At 40.1% G+C, this 17,344-nt stretch overlaps 1 protein-coding gene across 1 annotated transcript; it reads left to right on the forward strand.

Moving 5' to 3' along the window:
- The first annotated feature begins 1,881 nt into the window (after window positions 1-1,881).
- sypl2a (synaptophysin-like 2a) lies at window positions 1,882-15,394 on the forward strand. Its single transcript, XM_028406351.1, has 6 exons — window positions 1,882-2,087; window positions 2,308-2,382; window positions 8,993-9,114; window positions 10,236-10,434; window positions 10,510-10,683; window positions 13,887-15,394. The coding sequence occupies exons 1-6, from the start codon at window positions 2,073-2,075 to the stop codon at window positions 14,010-14,012; spliced, it is 711 nt and encodes a 236-aa protein (XP_028262152.1). The 5' UTR covers window positions 1,882-2,072; the 3' UTR covers window positions 14,013-15,394.
- Window positions 15,395-17,344: the final 1,950 nt, after the last annotated feature.

Genomic DNA, 17,344 nt, shown 5'->3' on the forward strand with positions numbered 1-17,344 from the left:
TTGTGTGGAGATCGGACGGGAGTATGAGTACAGAGGCCTTGTGGAGTGTTTTTACAGGAATGTGGCCACAAACACTGAGGCTGTGTACAAGAAGGGCATGAGCAGACTGTACTTCCTGAGGAGACTCAGGTCCTTCAATGTCTGCTGCAGGATGCTTGACATGTTCTACCAGGCGAGCAATATCTTATTTGCTGTGGTGTGCTGGGGATCAGGCATAAAAGCAAAGGACGCCAACAGACTGGACAAACTCATCAAAAAGGCGGGGTCTGTTGTTGGCTTTAATCTTGCCAATGTGGAGGAGGTGGCGAGGGAAAGAGTGCTGGCTAAACTGCTGTCAATCATGAACAATCTCTCCCACCCTCTCCACAACACTGTGGACAGACTGAGAAGCAGCTTCAGCAACAGACTCCTGCTGCCCTGCTGCTCTAAGGAACAGTACAGGAAGTCATTCCTGCCGTCCGCCATCAGACTGTATAACTCACCTGTGACTGTCAGAGCTGTGCTCACTAACTTGGACTAAAGCATCATCATAGGTGCATTTCAAACTGCTCAATTACATTAACTGTGTTTTTATGCGTCTTATCTTCTTTAATCTGCTTTATGTGTGTGTATGTACATTTTCTTCTTCTTTTGTTGCTGCCATGTGCGTGCATGTGTATAAAAGAGTTTTTGCTTGTGTTTATTATATTTATTGTTTTTTGATATGCTGCTGCTACAACTTAATTTCCCATGCATGGGGATTAATAAAGTAAATATTTATCTATCTATCTATCTATCTATCTATCTATCTATCTATCTATCTATCTATCTATCTATCTATCTTCTGATACACGTGAATGAAGGCGATTCCTGCGTCTCAGTTGCACCCCATCAGGATTGTCTCTTGAGTCACCACATAGCCAGCCTGAATGCATTTTAAAGGCATCATCTTATATCCATGCAGTATCCCATAGTAATTCAATTGGTCCTAGAGAAACACTGCTATATCTAATAGATCAGACTGCTCCTTTCGCCTGAACAGCCATAAAGTCTTTAGGTGCCTGCGCAAAGTCGATAAACTTATAATAATACCATCAATATTGATCAAAGACTGCAGTATCTCCCAGTGTCGTAACCCCAAAGAAAAATAAAAACGGATTAAATCGAACATATGGGACATTGTTGCTACCATGAACAAGTCAACATTCTGTTTGGATTGAACATGATAATAATTAGGTATTTTTCTCAAACTAAAAAAAGATAAATATAAAAGAAAATAACTCATAAAAACAGAAAATATTCTCAGGTGAATGTAATACGCTTTCGTACAAGTGCTAGCACACTGAACTGTTATTTTTCCTGATAGACAATGAACACAACAGTTCTTTCTCATAGCAGTTTTATATGTATAAACAGAAATCAGGAATGCACGTTTCGGCGAATACGTCTGGATTTGTTGTTTGTGTTTTGGCTGCGTATTTAATTAAATCGCATCAAAAAGTCTGGGATCATCTAAAAAGGCCGCAATAAATCAAAATTCCACAAGAGGACGGTGTGACCTGCTTCTTAACGTGTGCCTTAGAGGTTTACCATTTTGTAAGAGAATATGTAAAAGCCTCAAAGCAAACAAGTTTGTTTGTACATTTTTGTATCATTTAGTTAAAAACTGAATAAAAGTCTTTAATTTAAAATTTACTTTAAATTGGGCAAATATCGTTTACATCTATTGACATGAATCTAAAGCGTCAAGTAAAAACAGTAAGTAAATACAATGCATAGCATAATTTTAAAATCGCACCGTGTATCTGGTGTGCTATGAGCGAAAGAGTGCACAGACTGATTTTAACCGAGCAGCAAATAATAAAGGCTCATTATTGTGAAAAGTAACCCGGAAGTGGTATCTGTTAGCTTTAGCTGACAGCAGTTCGGTTGCACAGGGTTTGACAGACTGATATTCTGCCGCCTGCTGACACCAGTTGTATTGCACGCTACTATTTGAATACAAACCGAGTAACTTTAAGTTCGCTTAACCCCCGAACTGCAACGTTGGTAGTTAAAATAATCTGCTTTCTGGGTCTTTTACTCACGCCCCAATGGATACTGTTCAGGTAGGTGCGTTTGGCTGAGTTTCAAAGTTGACACGACTTAGCGTTAGCATGTCGCTAGCACCGGGCTGGCTAACTAACAAGGGCAGGGCCAGTTAGCTGCAAGGTGACGAACAGGTAAAGATAGGCGTGTGCGTGCTGACGTCAACGCTCATTCGTCTGTAGTTCACCTAGCTGACAGTACGTTTGTGTGGGTCTTTAACATCTGGTTCGTTATCCACAGAAAATGGTGTCTGGATTCACTCTGGACCTGGGACCACTGAAAGAACCCCTTGGATTTATTCGCGTCCTAGAATGGGTAAGACGTTACCTAAAAATTCTAAATTCAAACCACGCTTAAAGTTAGTTATGCTGTTTGTGTTAAGTCTTCATGTGTAGTTAGTTTAGCATCCCTGTTATTTGATCCTCGTGATGTTGATGTTTGTTCCAATTAGTCAGACACAATACGAATGTTTTAGGCAAACAGCCTACTTCTTAATACTTCTTATTAAGGCTTAAAATACTAAGAAACTTTTCCTCTGTCTCTGTTCATTTGAAGCATAAAAATCTTGGTTTATAATTTGATTTTACTGCATTACACTTTTCTATAGCTTGTGAATGTGCAATTCATTTTCTCTACCTCATTAATTTCCCTAGGGAATGATTAACCTAAATGACACAGTCCAGACTGGACCTGCTGGTGTAAAACCTTACCCTTCATCATAATAAAACTTTATTATATGTATCAGTAGGTCAAAGTAAAAGCAGACACAGATGACCCAAATACTTCCAGATATTGTGACTTTACTATTAACTGTAGTCCCATGCTGCTTCAGAAAGTGTTCTGGGTTTGGCAATTCTACACTAGAGTTGTACGTCATTATGTAATGCAGACAAAATTAAAAGCAGAAATCTGAGCGTATGCTCCTGTGTGGCTGCAGTGTGGAATGCCAGCTGCTGGTGTTGCTCTAAATATTACCTCCACTTTGTGTAGCCATTCTTGTAATCTGAATGAAGTGTGTATACTCAGAAACGGTTTAGGGATGAAGCTCTCCATTTCTAGACTACTACTGCAGTAACTGCTTCTTTAATGCATTCAGCCCTGTGTGTAGCTAAGGTGTGGCTTTGTGGAACAGCCACGTCCTGTTGCTAATTAACATAGCAGCCATTATCTGCCGACTAAAGCAAGGCAAACCCTGCTTTTCTATTTCATGGTTAAAGTTTACCACACAGTGGGATCACAGGAAGGGAGCAAGAATACTTCAACCCTTGACACTTTCATGCATAGATTGCCCTATAAAGATCCATTCTTTGTGCCAGCTTTGCTCCATGTGAAGCTGCAGCTTCAATGTTCACTTTCTAAGGGCATGGCTCCACTGTGCAATCAGAGGTGTGATTCCTATTTGTCCTGCTGTGACAATCACCCTTTCACACAGCAGTAGATTGGGTGCTGTTGATATTGCGGCCTGTTACAACACTATTTCACCTCCATGCACAGGACAGCAAAGTGCAGGTGCTGAACAGGCTGTGTGAAAGGGGCCACTGAGAAATGACACATTACATTAATGCAGGGGTGTCCAAACTACGGCCCGCGGGCCAACTGCGGCCCGCGAGCAGGATTTTCTATGGCCCGCGGCTTCTATCTTAAAATGTGTTATTTTTGGCCCGCCAGCCAAACAGAGTAAATACACAGTTTTTATTGTTTAAAATAATGACATCGGGGACTGCTGGCCCTCGGAGAGTTTCGCATTATCGAATCTGGCCCTCCCCGAAAAAAGTTTGGACACCCCTGCATTAATGGTATGAAATGGTACATACTGTCTGTACGTATATGAATTTATGTGTCATAAGTAAAGTTGTATGATGTGTGATTTTCTATTGCTGAAAATCAGTAGTTTGCATTTCTAACAGTAGTTGTCAGATCTTGCAGGGTTCATACAGGTGTGTAATTAGTTTAATTAATGATGATGATGGTAAGCTCTGAACCAGCCAAAAGCAAAATTTGATTTTATTTGTCCATCATGTCAAAATGTCATAGGGAGTAAAATGTTAATATTAATTTGAACCACTAATGTGGCTAATGTAATATTAGTTAAGCAGACCTGTGTCTAGCTATATCTGTATTTGTAAATACAGTAAATCAGAAGAACAATGATGAAGCTGAGGTGTCCTTGTTGTTGGTTGGGATGTTGTTTAGTTACACTTCCTGGATGTGACTATGAGGTCCTTTCACACTAAAAGCTAACATTGTTTCAGAGCTGGTCAACCTTGTTGAATTCCTGTAAAGCAACCAAAAAGAAGTTTACATACTACAGTCAGTGATGTGTGAAACACAGATACATTTTCAGTATATGTTAGCAACCATGCTTTGCTTGATGTTACTCTGTGGTCAATCCAGTCAGATCATACAGGCCAGCCTTCACTACCTGGGCATTGAGCCTTGGCCATCTATGACACTGTCACTAGTTCAGTGCTTTTCCTTGCTTGGATAACTTTTTAGAGTTACTGACCCTTGCAGAGAATATGCAATGATCACCTGCAGCCACTGGGAGCTGCCATAATAACCAGATAATCTGTGTGATTCACTTCACTTGCAGGTGCTCACAATGTTATGGCAGAATGGTGTATTTTAGTCATTATGTGAAAGCCCCTTTCCACAGGACAAATGTGGATTACAAATAGGGATTTAATAATAATCATTAAATTATATATATATATATATATATATATATATATATATATATATATATATATATATATATATATATATATATATATATATATATAAATAAATAATTTGAGCTGCTCAAATTAATTAATTGCAGATGATCTAAATTTCATTAACACTTATTTGCATGTAAGATGCAGCATTAATAAATTCATGATGAGCTAATGTCAAACCATGAAAGTAGAATGAATGAAGAACAGTGATTTTTGTTTTACATACATTCACTTCATATAAATGTAACCCTGTAACATAAAAAAAATCAGAGGATGATATTTTTTTTTCTGCTTTATTGTGTTCCTCTACATTTGTTTGTCATAATGGTGTGGGTGAGGACTCCCACTCCTTATGGGAACCTGTTTGCTGGGCAGGTGTCTCTGCTTTTGGAGCATGAAGGTCTGTGCTCTTCTGTTATTGTCATATTGTTTCCAATTCTGCAAGTTCAGTTTTTGTTTGTAGTTCTGTGTCAGTTTTAAGTCTAAATAGACTGAAATCTTCATTCTGGGCGAACAGTGTGCTTCAGGGAGATGTTTATAGTTAATATTTCTGAATATCAGGCCAGTGTGTATGCCATTCTGTGTAAACATGAACCTTAGCCAGTTCTGCAGTTTTTGTCAGCCAGCCAGTGGAATGGCTATTTCTGCCATATGACCTGTGGGGCAGTATTTTTGGTTAGTGTTGTTGTATATCTGCTTTATGTGCTATACACACATAGGTAAAAGAAAATGCTAAATCCCTTACAGCAGAACCTTGTGACTTACTTCTGTGTTTTCTTATCTTATTCTGCCGCTCCCTGATCTGGAGAGGTAGGATTGTGTCAAGTCTGTGGGGGCCTAGGTGGGAGACTAGACTCTGGACAGGGAATCCCCGCCCTGTCTGGGAGGGAGAGTGCTGTCAGATTGACCTGGGTGGGTCATGCAGGGCTGAGATGAAAACTGAGAAATGTTGTGTGGAGATCCAGAGACACCTGAAAGATGAAACCCATTCTTGAAAATCCACAGTGGGCTTGATATGTGCTAATATGGCACTCCTTTCCTCTGTGTGTGTGTATATGTGTGCATGTTGTTTATCTGAAGTACTGCAGGCCTCAGTGCCTGGTCCTGCACTTTTGGTCATTATATACAAATGTTATGTCGCTGAAAAGGAGCCCAATGTTGAAGATGTGGGTGTGACTGAACAAAGGACATTATTCTTGTGAGAAACTACGGAAGCAAGAATCACATGTCTTAATGAGAAGCTTTTTATTGCAGGAAGGATGTGTGGGAAAGGGAGGAGATGTGTGGTCAGTGGTCACAGTGTTTCTCGGTGCTGTAGTGATTACTGCAATACTAAAATTGCTCTTTTTATCAGAAATAAGTACTGTGCCTGCTATGTCAGTGTCATATGAAAGCCACAAATACCCCATTTGATTGCCTGTAACTAAGTTAAAAGATTACACTCCCAAAACTAGTAGAGGTCATTTTCTCCAGCATTTTTGCCTGGTCAAAATCTTTCTATAGTAAATGGGCAGAAGTATGTTTGTTGTCTGGCCTTTTTTGCCCTGTCAGACAATAAGTTGTGGAAAATTGCTGTACAAGATCAGTTTGAAGAGACTTAAAAAGGAATATGCTGGTATTGACAAGCTTTTTACCAGGTTTACCGTGCTCATGGAAGCACACAGAAGCCACAGTGTCTCTAGGTCACATTATACCTTTTGCTTTTAAAACTGTAAAATGTAAAGTTGCAGGAATTTCAAATTCAAAGTCCAAATGTGTTTTTAAGTTGTAAACGTACATATATACAGTGTGATAAAAACACACTATGATATTTATGTATTATTTAGTTCTTAAATATTCCTTGTGAGTTGAAAATGCTTTGAAATCAGCCTGATTAAATTCTCGTATCGAGTCAGCCTTTTGGGATCCAGTGTTTACCTAAAAATTACCTAAAACATGTTACCTTGTCGCGTTATAAATGTTGGAGGCAAACTGAGTATTACTTGGACAGTTTAATTTATTTATGACTTTGTGTGATGGCTGAGGTCAATTAAGAGCAGGTGCTAACCTTGCCAACAAGAATTATTACAGAAATGTACATTTGGTCCTCCACACACTGGGGCTTCAGAATGCACCATAGAGGTCACTGCTACCTGAAATATGCTCATGACATACACACCCGTAAGACTACTGATTACAGTAGTCTCTATGTAGGTATTGAGCAGTGTAGCATTTTTCATATGTTTCCTTGGAGTCCATTTGACTACTTGAGTGGAATTTTGTTACAAAATTCACTGTAAGCAAATTAAAATTCTGCACAGCTCCTTGAATCCTCCATTGAATTGCAAAGGATACTTATCTCACTCTATCCATATTTACCATTTATTTCATGCATTTTAGTATTCAGGGAATTTGTAAACACTGTAAAATAAAAGTAAGCAAAGGGGTAAACATTTACAGTGTAGAAACTCAAAAAAGTGATTGGACCAGAACATTTGTAATAAAATTTCATCTGTGATTGCATAGGGGGCATCAGTGCAAATGGCAGTGTTCAACATGCCCCTGTCAAGTCATGTTGTTGCACCAAATATGTCTATTTTCAAAAATCATTTCTGTTTCAGCATTTCAGTGTTTAGTGTTCTCTTTGTTGTGAACTATGGATTGTGACAAAGACAATCTTCCATGTGCTACCCTGTTAGCAGTGTGGCTATTTTAGCTTGTTGTGTCTTTAGGTTAAAAATAGGAGTAAACCACAGCCATCAGAACCTCAACAGCATTGTAATGTAGTCAGACAGATCTACTCTGTGGACTGATATAGTACCTGTAACAAGGTTTTTCCTAGCACAGAAAAGGCCTCGGAGAGAGAGTTGTATGGCTTTTAAGACTCTTATTAATCTGTACAATGAGCATTGCACCATGTCTTTCATTCCAACATGCATTCAACCCTGCTTCTTTGTTTTAGGCTTTAGCCCAATGTAAAGCAATAGTCAGTGTGGTTCTCTTTATTAATTAATACTGCAGTTTAACAGAGGTGTTTTAAATTTAGTAGCCAAAAGTGGTTTAAAAAATTGACCCCTGCATGGCATCACAGATTCTGCTGCACATTCAATTTACCGGTATGTTAACAAGGAAAGGAAATGGCTGTGCATCCCTCTGCTTTTCATTCTTCCTGCTGCTGTCTCTGTCAGCATACTTATCTTGTTTTTCACCCATGAGAAGGAAAGTTTTGCTGACAGTCATTCTTGTGTGTTGTTGAGAAAGCCATTTCTACAGAATTGAACACCCATTCATAGCATTGTTTATACAAGAATGTTCTTGTTTTGTGGTTAATTTTCAGTTGTCAATCGAGTATTCACATCCTCACAGTCTGCTTGGATTCATATCATTGCCATTTCATGCGATGTGTCTGTGTCACAGAGGCCATTTCACTGCCACGACCCTTTAGCAGGCTAGTGGTGGGCCTGTTTCTTTCAGTGGAAGAGGAGTATGTCACCTATATTCACCCCATAGGCACAATTATCTCATCAACATTTATCTTAAACATCAAAACTGCATTTTTCCAGACAGCCCAGTCAGACTTGTTGTCCTTGCTAAGTGCTTTTTTGCAATGCTAAATATAGCTGTGTATATATCTCATGTCTGCAAAAGTAAATAAACAATACAGCTTGAAAATTAGTCATTTTAGGCATCCTTCAATTTAGGTGATGACAAAACCAAAATCACAAAATCCATCACACATAATGCATCGGTGCAACTAGGAAGCCATGATAGGTCAATATCTATATCACAAGGAGCTACAGTTTGACCAAGATTAGAAGCACTGAAAGAAAACTAATTGTACAGTAACATTACTATAACTGCAGGAGGTTCTGAGGGTTACAGGTTCCATTTTTATTACACTTTCAATACATCAATTAGCACAGATTAGCCTAGTAGAATCAAATGTTTCACTTAACTAGTAGTGTATCTTAGTTACATAATATTCAACTACATTAAACCCTTTAAAAATATGTCTAAAAGCTTGACTGGCTTGATTTGTCAGCTTCATGTTTGCCATGTTTGCTTTCAGCTCGCAGCTGCATGGAGCAGAGTGATAGTCCAGGGGAGCGTTAGTACAGTGGGTGGGAAGGAATATATGTTACTCATGTTTCTCAGGTGTTTCAAATGTATTTATTTGACAAAATTTATTTGACACCCTCCTACCCTGTAATATTTATTTCCCTCAACAGGTCTTTACCATTTTTGCCTTCGCCACCACAGGAGGTTACTCTGGGACAACCCAATTCACAGTCAAATGCCCAGATGGCAAAGAGCCATTGGGTGTAGTGGCTACGTTTGGCTACCCATTCAGGTACTGTGGAGCACCAGGGTACACTATCCTTTGCTGCTATGCCCTAACATTTACTGTCAATACTGCCACCCACACTAAAACACAAAAATCTGTCTTGTCCAGCTGGATACACAATGATGATGATTGCTGCCATCATCTGGTGAAAAATATGGTTGCTTCACTTTCTTTTTATATGACACATCTTTATCATGCTCGTTACATGGCTGCTAACTAAAAACACATAGTCTGTTGATAGAAAACTAAATTTGACTCTTGTTTAGTCAGCAATATCCTCAGTGGTGTTTAGAGCAATGACTGACTGTTGCATTCACAGCAATGGTCAGCGGTTGCTATGGATGAAAAGAGAGCGTTAGAAAGGAGAAGGTGCATAACAACCAGTAGCAGTGTCATGTGACATGTCTCTTTCATTCTTTAACCTATACTCTGTCAGACAACCACACTCTCAGCTATTGAAATGTCACACTGTTTGACCTTAGCATGTACCTTCAGTGATCTGGTACAGGTGAGGCTGTGCAGGCCTTGCGGATATGTATGTTTACAATGGTGATCAGCTGTAGACATGATTTTTTTTAAATGCCTGCAGGAACAACATGGGTAAACGACTCCAAAAAGAGAAAACAGTGCACATTTGAGCTTACAGCATAATAGTGTTGACATAATTAATTATTAGGATTAAGTAATAGATAGGTAGTGACATTATTATGCATAAGCATGCTTCCTATAACATGTTTATTTGCACATAGAGGGGAGAACAGATACAAAGACATGGTATAAACTGAGATAGATGGAGCTCTCTACTTGGAATTGGATCACAAACAACATATTAGGTCGGAACAGTCCCACAGCATTACTGAGGTAAAATACGCTGCATGTTATTATTTTAGGAAGTAACAGAAAGTGTTTCTTTTTAAGTTCTTTTCAATAAAGCTCTTCTGTAATCATCAGTTTAAAGTATTTTGTCAAAAGTCTCACCTTACACTTCCCAATTCTTTCCTCTTGCGTTCTTTGGATAGAAGAATACCCCAGGTGAGGACTTGTTTTTTCAGAAATGACACTGTATAAAAAGAAGAGCCATCACAGCAGCTGTTGACTTTTTCTTCTCGTTCTCTAATTTCCCACAGATTGTCAGCGTACCCATTCGACATCCCCTCTTGTAACAGTAGCCTGTCCAATAAGACGTACCTGCAGGGTGACTTCTCATCCTCGGCAGAGTTTTTTGTTTGTGTTGGTGTGTTTGGGTTCCTTTATTGCACTGCCACACTGATCCTCTACCTGGGCTACCAGAGTGTGTACCGTCAGACCACCCGCGGTCCCATCATAGTGAGTACAGAATCATAAACTGAGTATATATATTATTGATGTGTGTGCTCAGCGTCTATGGTTTACATCTTCCAGGACCTGGTGGTGACTGCTGCCTTTGCCTTCCTGTGGCTCGTGTCATCCTCAGCCTGGGGCAAAGGTCTGACTGATGTCAAATGGGCAACTAACCCCAGCCACCTAGTAAAGGAATGCCCTACAGTCTGTCAGGCAGGAGAGTATCCTTTCATGGGTCGCCTCAATGCCTCTGTGGTAAGGCTGCTGGAACCTTTATTACTATGACTATATAACACTTTTACAACTATACCACCTTTAGTATGCAATGCCTGACCAACAGCAGGTACAATCGTGAAATCGAAACTACATCCTTTATATATTTATAGTTTTATGTATCAGGAGATAATAATATAGTCATCTGGGGCCTTATTCACAAAGATTCTTAGAATCCCCTCTTATCTTAGCCTAAAAGATCTTAGTAAGGACTCCTAGCTTAAAAGTGATTTAAGAACATTCTCAGAGTGACGCTGAGAAAGGAGCAGACTAAAAGTTTGATCTTAGTGAGGAGGTGTGTTTGACCCCATTGCTAAGTGTAACACATTGTTTTAGAAGATGTGATTGGTTGACAGAACAACATGAGAATATGCTCCCAATATATAGGCAGCATTGATTGGACAGTGGCTGCATGCACAGAGATTATTTGTTTCCGTTAGGAGTGAAATTCTAACAACATTCTTAGAATTAAGTTTCTAAGAATGTACTCTTATATTTAAGCCTAAATCCTAGTAAATATAAAAGTGAATCACAAGCCCTAAAAAGAGGTATTAAGGTGAGAAACTGTTAGAAGAACTTTTGAGAGGCTAAAGCTGGATCCATACTCCACAAGAACAGAGAACTCGCTTCTCGCTCCCCGGGTGGTAAGAGTAAAAAAAAAAAAATTTGTTTCGGCACGGAGGTACAATACTCCGCGAGAAGTGTGTGCGCACGTCACACACAAAAGGTTGACTATGCAATTGTATTGCAAATTGTGTGCACAGTCGTGGTTACCTGGCCTAATGAGCTGATAATGCTCAAGGAAGCGGGCGCATGACAATAGATAGAAGATTATGTTGATGAAGATTCTCAGTCATCACTTGTGGAGTTTTATTGAAGACGTTTCACTGCTCATCCAAGCAGCTTCATCAGTTCTAACTGTTTGGTGGGGAAACATGGTTTATATGTGGTTACAGACCTATGTGGATGGGTCTGGGTAAAACTTAAATAAACAGTAGCACTAAATGTTTCCATACTTACCTGTGATGATCTGGCTGACTGGGCCAGGTGAGTCTAACGACTGGCTAACGACTATGAAACTGCCGGAGGTGGACTGGTTGACATCCCCCCTCTGGCAGTTTCCTCAATGTGGAAGTGTACAGGAAACCCACACACACGGACCAGTACCTGTTGTTTGATTCACACCACCCACTGGAACACAAACTGGGAGTCATCAGGACCCTGCAGCACAGAGCACAAACTGTACCCACCAGCTCAGAGGGGAAGTCCCCCTCCGGCAGTTTCATAGTCGTTAGCCAGTCGTTAGACACACCTGGCCCAGTCAGCCAGAACATCACAGGTAAGTATGGAAACATTTAGTGCTATTGTTTGTAAGTTTTACCCAGACCCACCCACATAGGTCTGTAACCACATATAAACCATGTTTCCCCACCAAACAGTTAGAACTGATGAAGCTGCTTGGATGAGCAGCGAAACGTCTTCTAGAAAACTCTACAAGTCCAGACGCCTTGCTTCAATCTTCTCTAAGATAGAAGATTAGTATAGCTGACTGTAGAGCAGACCTCTGGTGTGTGAATTTAATTCTGTGAACGTGTGGAATAATAAATCTCGTCTCCTAGTGTTTAATGTGCGCGTCCAGTCACTGTAACACCATGATCAATACTGGGATTAATTTTTATCGCCACCTTTTGGACAGACACTCTCCTCTGTGCTCCTTCCAGGAGTTGTTTACCAGCTGCGCATCTAAACTGTCCATCGTCGTTGTACTTGCTCCTTCTGTGTGTTCTGCATCTGTCTGAGAGAGCTGCAGAACAGGCGCTCCGAGAAAAAAATGACATCATTTTGTGGGCGGAACGCCGGCAGCGAGTTCTCGTGGAGTATGGATCCAGCTTTAATAGTTCCCTAAACAGAGAGAACAGAGAGGTGATTCTCCTAAACAATGCGTCATGCTTAGCAACGGGGTCAAACATGCCTCCTCACTAAGATGACACTTTTAGTCTGCTCCTTCCTCGGAGTCGCTCTGTGAATGTTCTTAAATCACTTTTAAGATAAGAGTCACTACTAAGATTTCATATTCATATTCAACAACAAACATTATTCCGGCTCATTCTAATCTGTAGCTTTTTATGAGTTCAGCGTCATTCATAGTTTGGAGAACGTTTCTCCTCACTGTCACTCCGTCATGTTCTCCCTGTTCAAGGAACTATTACACCTCTTAAAAGTCCTCCTCTTCACTCTTAACAGTTTTTTACCTTAAGATCTTTTATCTTTACTAGGATTTAGTCTTAATTATAAGGGGAAATTCTTAGAAAACGTCATAATTCTAAGAATTTTCTTAAATGTTCACCACTAAGGGAAACTCCTAGTGCTAAGAATCTTTGTGATTACGGCCTCTGGTCTTTAGCAGGTTTAATGCAGCCCTAGATGAACAACAACATATGACATATTATTTATTTATTAAAAGTCATCCTTATTCCTTCCATAGAAATTAAGCAGAAGGTAACAGCCAAGTGCTGCTAATCACATGCTCCTGCTTAATTGAGCATTCTCACGTAGGCAGTTTGCTGCTCTGGAGCATTCAGTGTGTGTTAACACAATGAAAATGAGGAAAGACATCAGCAATGATCTTAGAGAACTAATTGTTTCTGATATGGACCAGGGGATTTTGATGATGATGTTGCTGTTTTTATTGGTATGTTGAGTAAATACAGGCACAGTGGTAAAGTAGTCTGTCAAGTTCAGTCAACTGAAATCTGTAAAATGTCTCCACATCTAGGCTGGAATTGTACTTTTTGCATGTCACAATAAAAGAATAGAATAAACATTTTGCACTACCAGCGTTTGGTTTAAAAAAAACCTGATTTAGACCATGGTCGCTCACTTGTGACCATTAGTAGTAGCATGGCAAAATCTTGATTTGCAAACTTTGTAAACTGGTTTGCATAAGCTAAATAAAGAGTAAAAAATGTATATTTCTGTCTTTTTGACTGTTATACTGCACAAAGACATGTTTGAGCTCTCTCGCCATGATTGTACTGTTTTCATAGTGATGCAGTACTTTATATTGCAGACAATAATATGGCCACATTGACAAAAAATGTGACGGATATGAAAGGCATGTGTGATTTTCTCACTGTGAGCTTTGAAATTACAGAGTAATGTGTTTTCTTCTTGTCTTTCTACAGATTTTTGGCTTTTTGAACTTGATCTTGTGGGCAGGTAACTGCTGGTTTATTTACAAGGAGACTCCATTCCACAAAGATCCACAACCACCAGCCACCATGGAGGAAGGTGGGGCCCCTGGGCCCTAACTTTATCATTAACATCCATCAAGCATAGCCATTTACCCACAGAGAAATCTTTTATGCCCCACAACTGCCTCTCATCTTAATCTACAGATATGGAAACTACACACAGCTGACTGTCAAACACTTAATCTAAGGTAGTCTCCAGTCACTAAGCAATACCTTTACCATTGATCCTTGAAAACACTAAGTGCCAGTATACAGTGAAATGCTTTAACGCTATGTATAACAAGAGCTGCAGGCCAAACAGCCTGAGTTCAAATCTCAAAATGGTATTTATGTGGTGCATTTGCCTCCACATTAGAAATTTCATCCATTGATGTCAGCCCTTAAGGGAGCCACCTAGTGATAAAATTGTGATGTATAACTATAATTTCTGCTGGGCAATGAAAATGGTTTAAAGATTTACTGTGGTTAAAATAAATCAGCCTTCACACCCCAAAAAGAGCATCTCTATGAAGTAAAAATGTATGTTTTGCTGTCCAGTTCATAAAGAAGCCATTCTGAGAGACAGCCAGTAATGTCTTATGTGATCTGCACACATACAACTACCGTACATACAGCTCACTGTGATTTTCTGTTTATCACAAAAAGCAACACAGTGTAATTAAAAGAAAAACAAATCTACACTACAGTCTACTGCAGTTCTCTGTACTTTTAATGGGTACTTTTATTTTGAAAGCATCTCTGTGTTTCCGGTTGTTTATGTTGAGCCTGTATCCGGAGCAGGACAGGCTCTACAGGTTTACTCCAGCAGCTGTTGTACATGACATCACTGTTGTCAGGCCAAACTGTGCTCCTGTATAATCAAAATGTTACAATGTTCGACTACTCAGACACGCTAAGACTCATCTTGGTTTGCAAAAGGTAATTTGCAGTGACATTATTTATATACAGTTCATGTGTATTTTTTTTATCAACATTAATTGGTCTGTATTTTTAAAACCTACATTGGGTTTATGATTTTCCCCAATGGTGCAGCTTCTCCTTTTTTCCTTTTTTTGTGACACATTTTCTGTTAAACTGATTGTAACTGAGTAGTTTCAGGACTAATCTTCTTAGGATAAATGCAAATTGGCTGTGAGCCATAAGTTTTTGTTGTTCACTGATGGTCAACACATTGATTATTTGCGTTGCGGAAGAGGAATGATTTAATAGATCATTGCCTCTGTAGGGAATAAATGGGAATGTTTTATCACTATACGTAAGTAATATATTTCCTCAAATTAGACACAAATTCAGTAAGAACACTTTTAAAAATCTTAGTTTGATTACATCACAGATGTTTCTGCTATTGATTATTGAAGTTTATGTATTGTATGTCTTGTTTGTGCAAAAGGAAATAATGGTTTATCTGTATTGAGCGCTATAAAACATGAGAGCTGCAACTCCTGGATTCTGTCTCCTTTGATTATAACTATTGATGAGTAACCTTCCACTTACACACAAAATTATTAGCCCCTCTATGAAAATGTCACTGTGACCCTGTAAGCATTTGATTTACACTTAAAAGTGAGGATTGCTATCTTGTAGTACACCCACAATGTAACAAGTAACATTTTGCCTCATGATTTGTAGTATTATAGCAAAATGGGAAAGAAGTAAGAGAAAAAGGTGTTGTTAATGTCTACAAAGCAGGAGAAGGATATACAAGTTTATCAAAGTGCCTCTGAATTTCGAGAACTGGTGTGAGAGGTTTTATCAAGATTTCAAACAGAGCAGAGCAAGACTGGCAGAGGGTGGAAGTGAAACATTTGGAAGCTTCTGGAATGAAATCTAGCGAGAGATGTGTCCAAAGAGCTGAGAACTGCAGTGACACTAGTAAAGGATTCAACCAAGTTTGGAACTGAGAGATGGATTACACATACTGGAAGTGTCTCATTTAGTCTGGTAAAATTAAACTAGAGCTCTTTAGTCACAGATATGTGCTCTCCAATTGAAGAATGAAAGAAGCATATAAACCAAAGAACATTGTACACACAGTCAAACAATGTGGTCTTCTGCCTGTATGACCTCCCTACAATGCTCCTGATGTGGCGATGGATGTTGTCCTGAGGGATTTCCTCCCAGACCTGGATTAAAGCATCAGTCAACTCCTGGACAGTCTGTGGTGCAATGTGGATTGTTGGAGTGCATTGGTGGATGGAAGACATGATGTCCCAGATGTGCTGGATTGGATTCAGGTCTGAGGAACAGGCCAGTCCATAACATCAATGCCTTCATCATGCAGGAACTGCTGACACGCTTCATGAGGCCTAGCATTGTCATGCATCAGAAGAAACCCAGGGTCCACTGTGCCAGCATATGGTCTCACAATTGGTCTGAGGATCTCATCCTGGTATGGCAGTCAGGGTACCTCTGGCTAGCACATGGAGGGCTGTGTGGCCCTCCAAAGAAATGGCTCCCCACACCCTTACTGACCCATCGCCAAACCGTTCATGCTGGAGGATGTTGCAGGCAGCAGAACGTTCTCCACGGTGTCTCCAGACTCTGTCACGTCTGTCACATGTGCTCAGTGTGAACCTGCTCTCATCTGTGAAGAGCACAGGGCGCCAATGGTGAATCTGCCAATCTTGGTGTTCTCTGGCAAATGCCAATCACCCTGCACAGTGTTGGGCTGTAAGCACAAGCCCAACCTGTGGACGTCGCGCCCTCATACCACCCTCATAGAGTTTCTGACAGTTTGAGCAGAAACATGCATATAAGTGGCCTGCTGGAGGTCATGTTGCAGGGCTCTGGCAGTGCTCCTCCTGTTCCTCCTTGCACAAAGGAGGAGGAAGCGATCCTGCTGCTGGGTTGTTGCCCTCTTACGGCCCCCTCCAAGTCTCCTGAGATAAGAGAAATGGTCTTTGGTCAGCACCTGCAGAACCTCTCCTTTATAGGGGTTGTCTGATAATTGTTGATGAAGATTCTCAGTCATCCAGGTCATCATACGTAGAGAAGATTGAAGCAAGGCGTCTGGACTTGTAGAGTTTTATTGAAGACGTTTCGCTGCTCATCCAAGAAGCTTCATCAGTTCTAACTGTTTGGTGGGGAAACATGGTTTATATGTGGTTACAGACCTATGTGGGTGGGTCTGGGTAAAACTTTAAAAAACTTACAAACAATAGCACTAAATGTTTCCATACTTACCTGTGATGTTCTGGCTGACTGGGCCAGGTGTGTCTAACGACTGGCTAACGACTATGAAACTGCCGGAGGGGGACTGGTTGACAGCCCTTTGTTCTTACTGTGAGTATGTGCAAACTTCCTGGGAATGGATGGAATCACTGCATTGTATGTGGTAGAAAGATGATGTCTGAGGCCACCACCTCTGTTAAGGGAAGGTTTTTCCAGCT

This window comes from Parambassis ranga, chromosome 5 (genome assembly GCF_900634625.1).
Source record: "Parambassis ranga chromosome 5, fParRan2.1, whole genome shotgun sequence".
Taxonomy (NCBI): domain Eukaryota; kingdom Metazoa; phylum Chordata; class Actinopteri; family Ambassidae; genus Parambassis; species Parambassis ranga.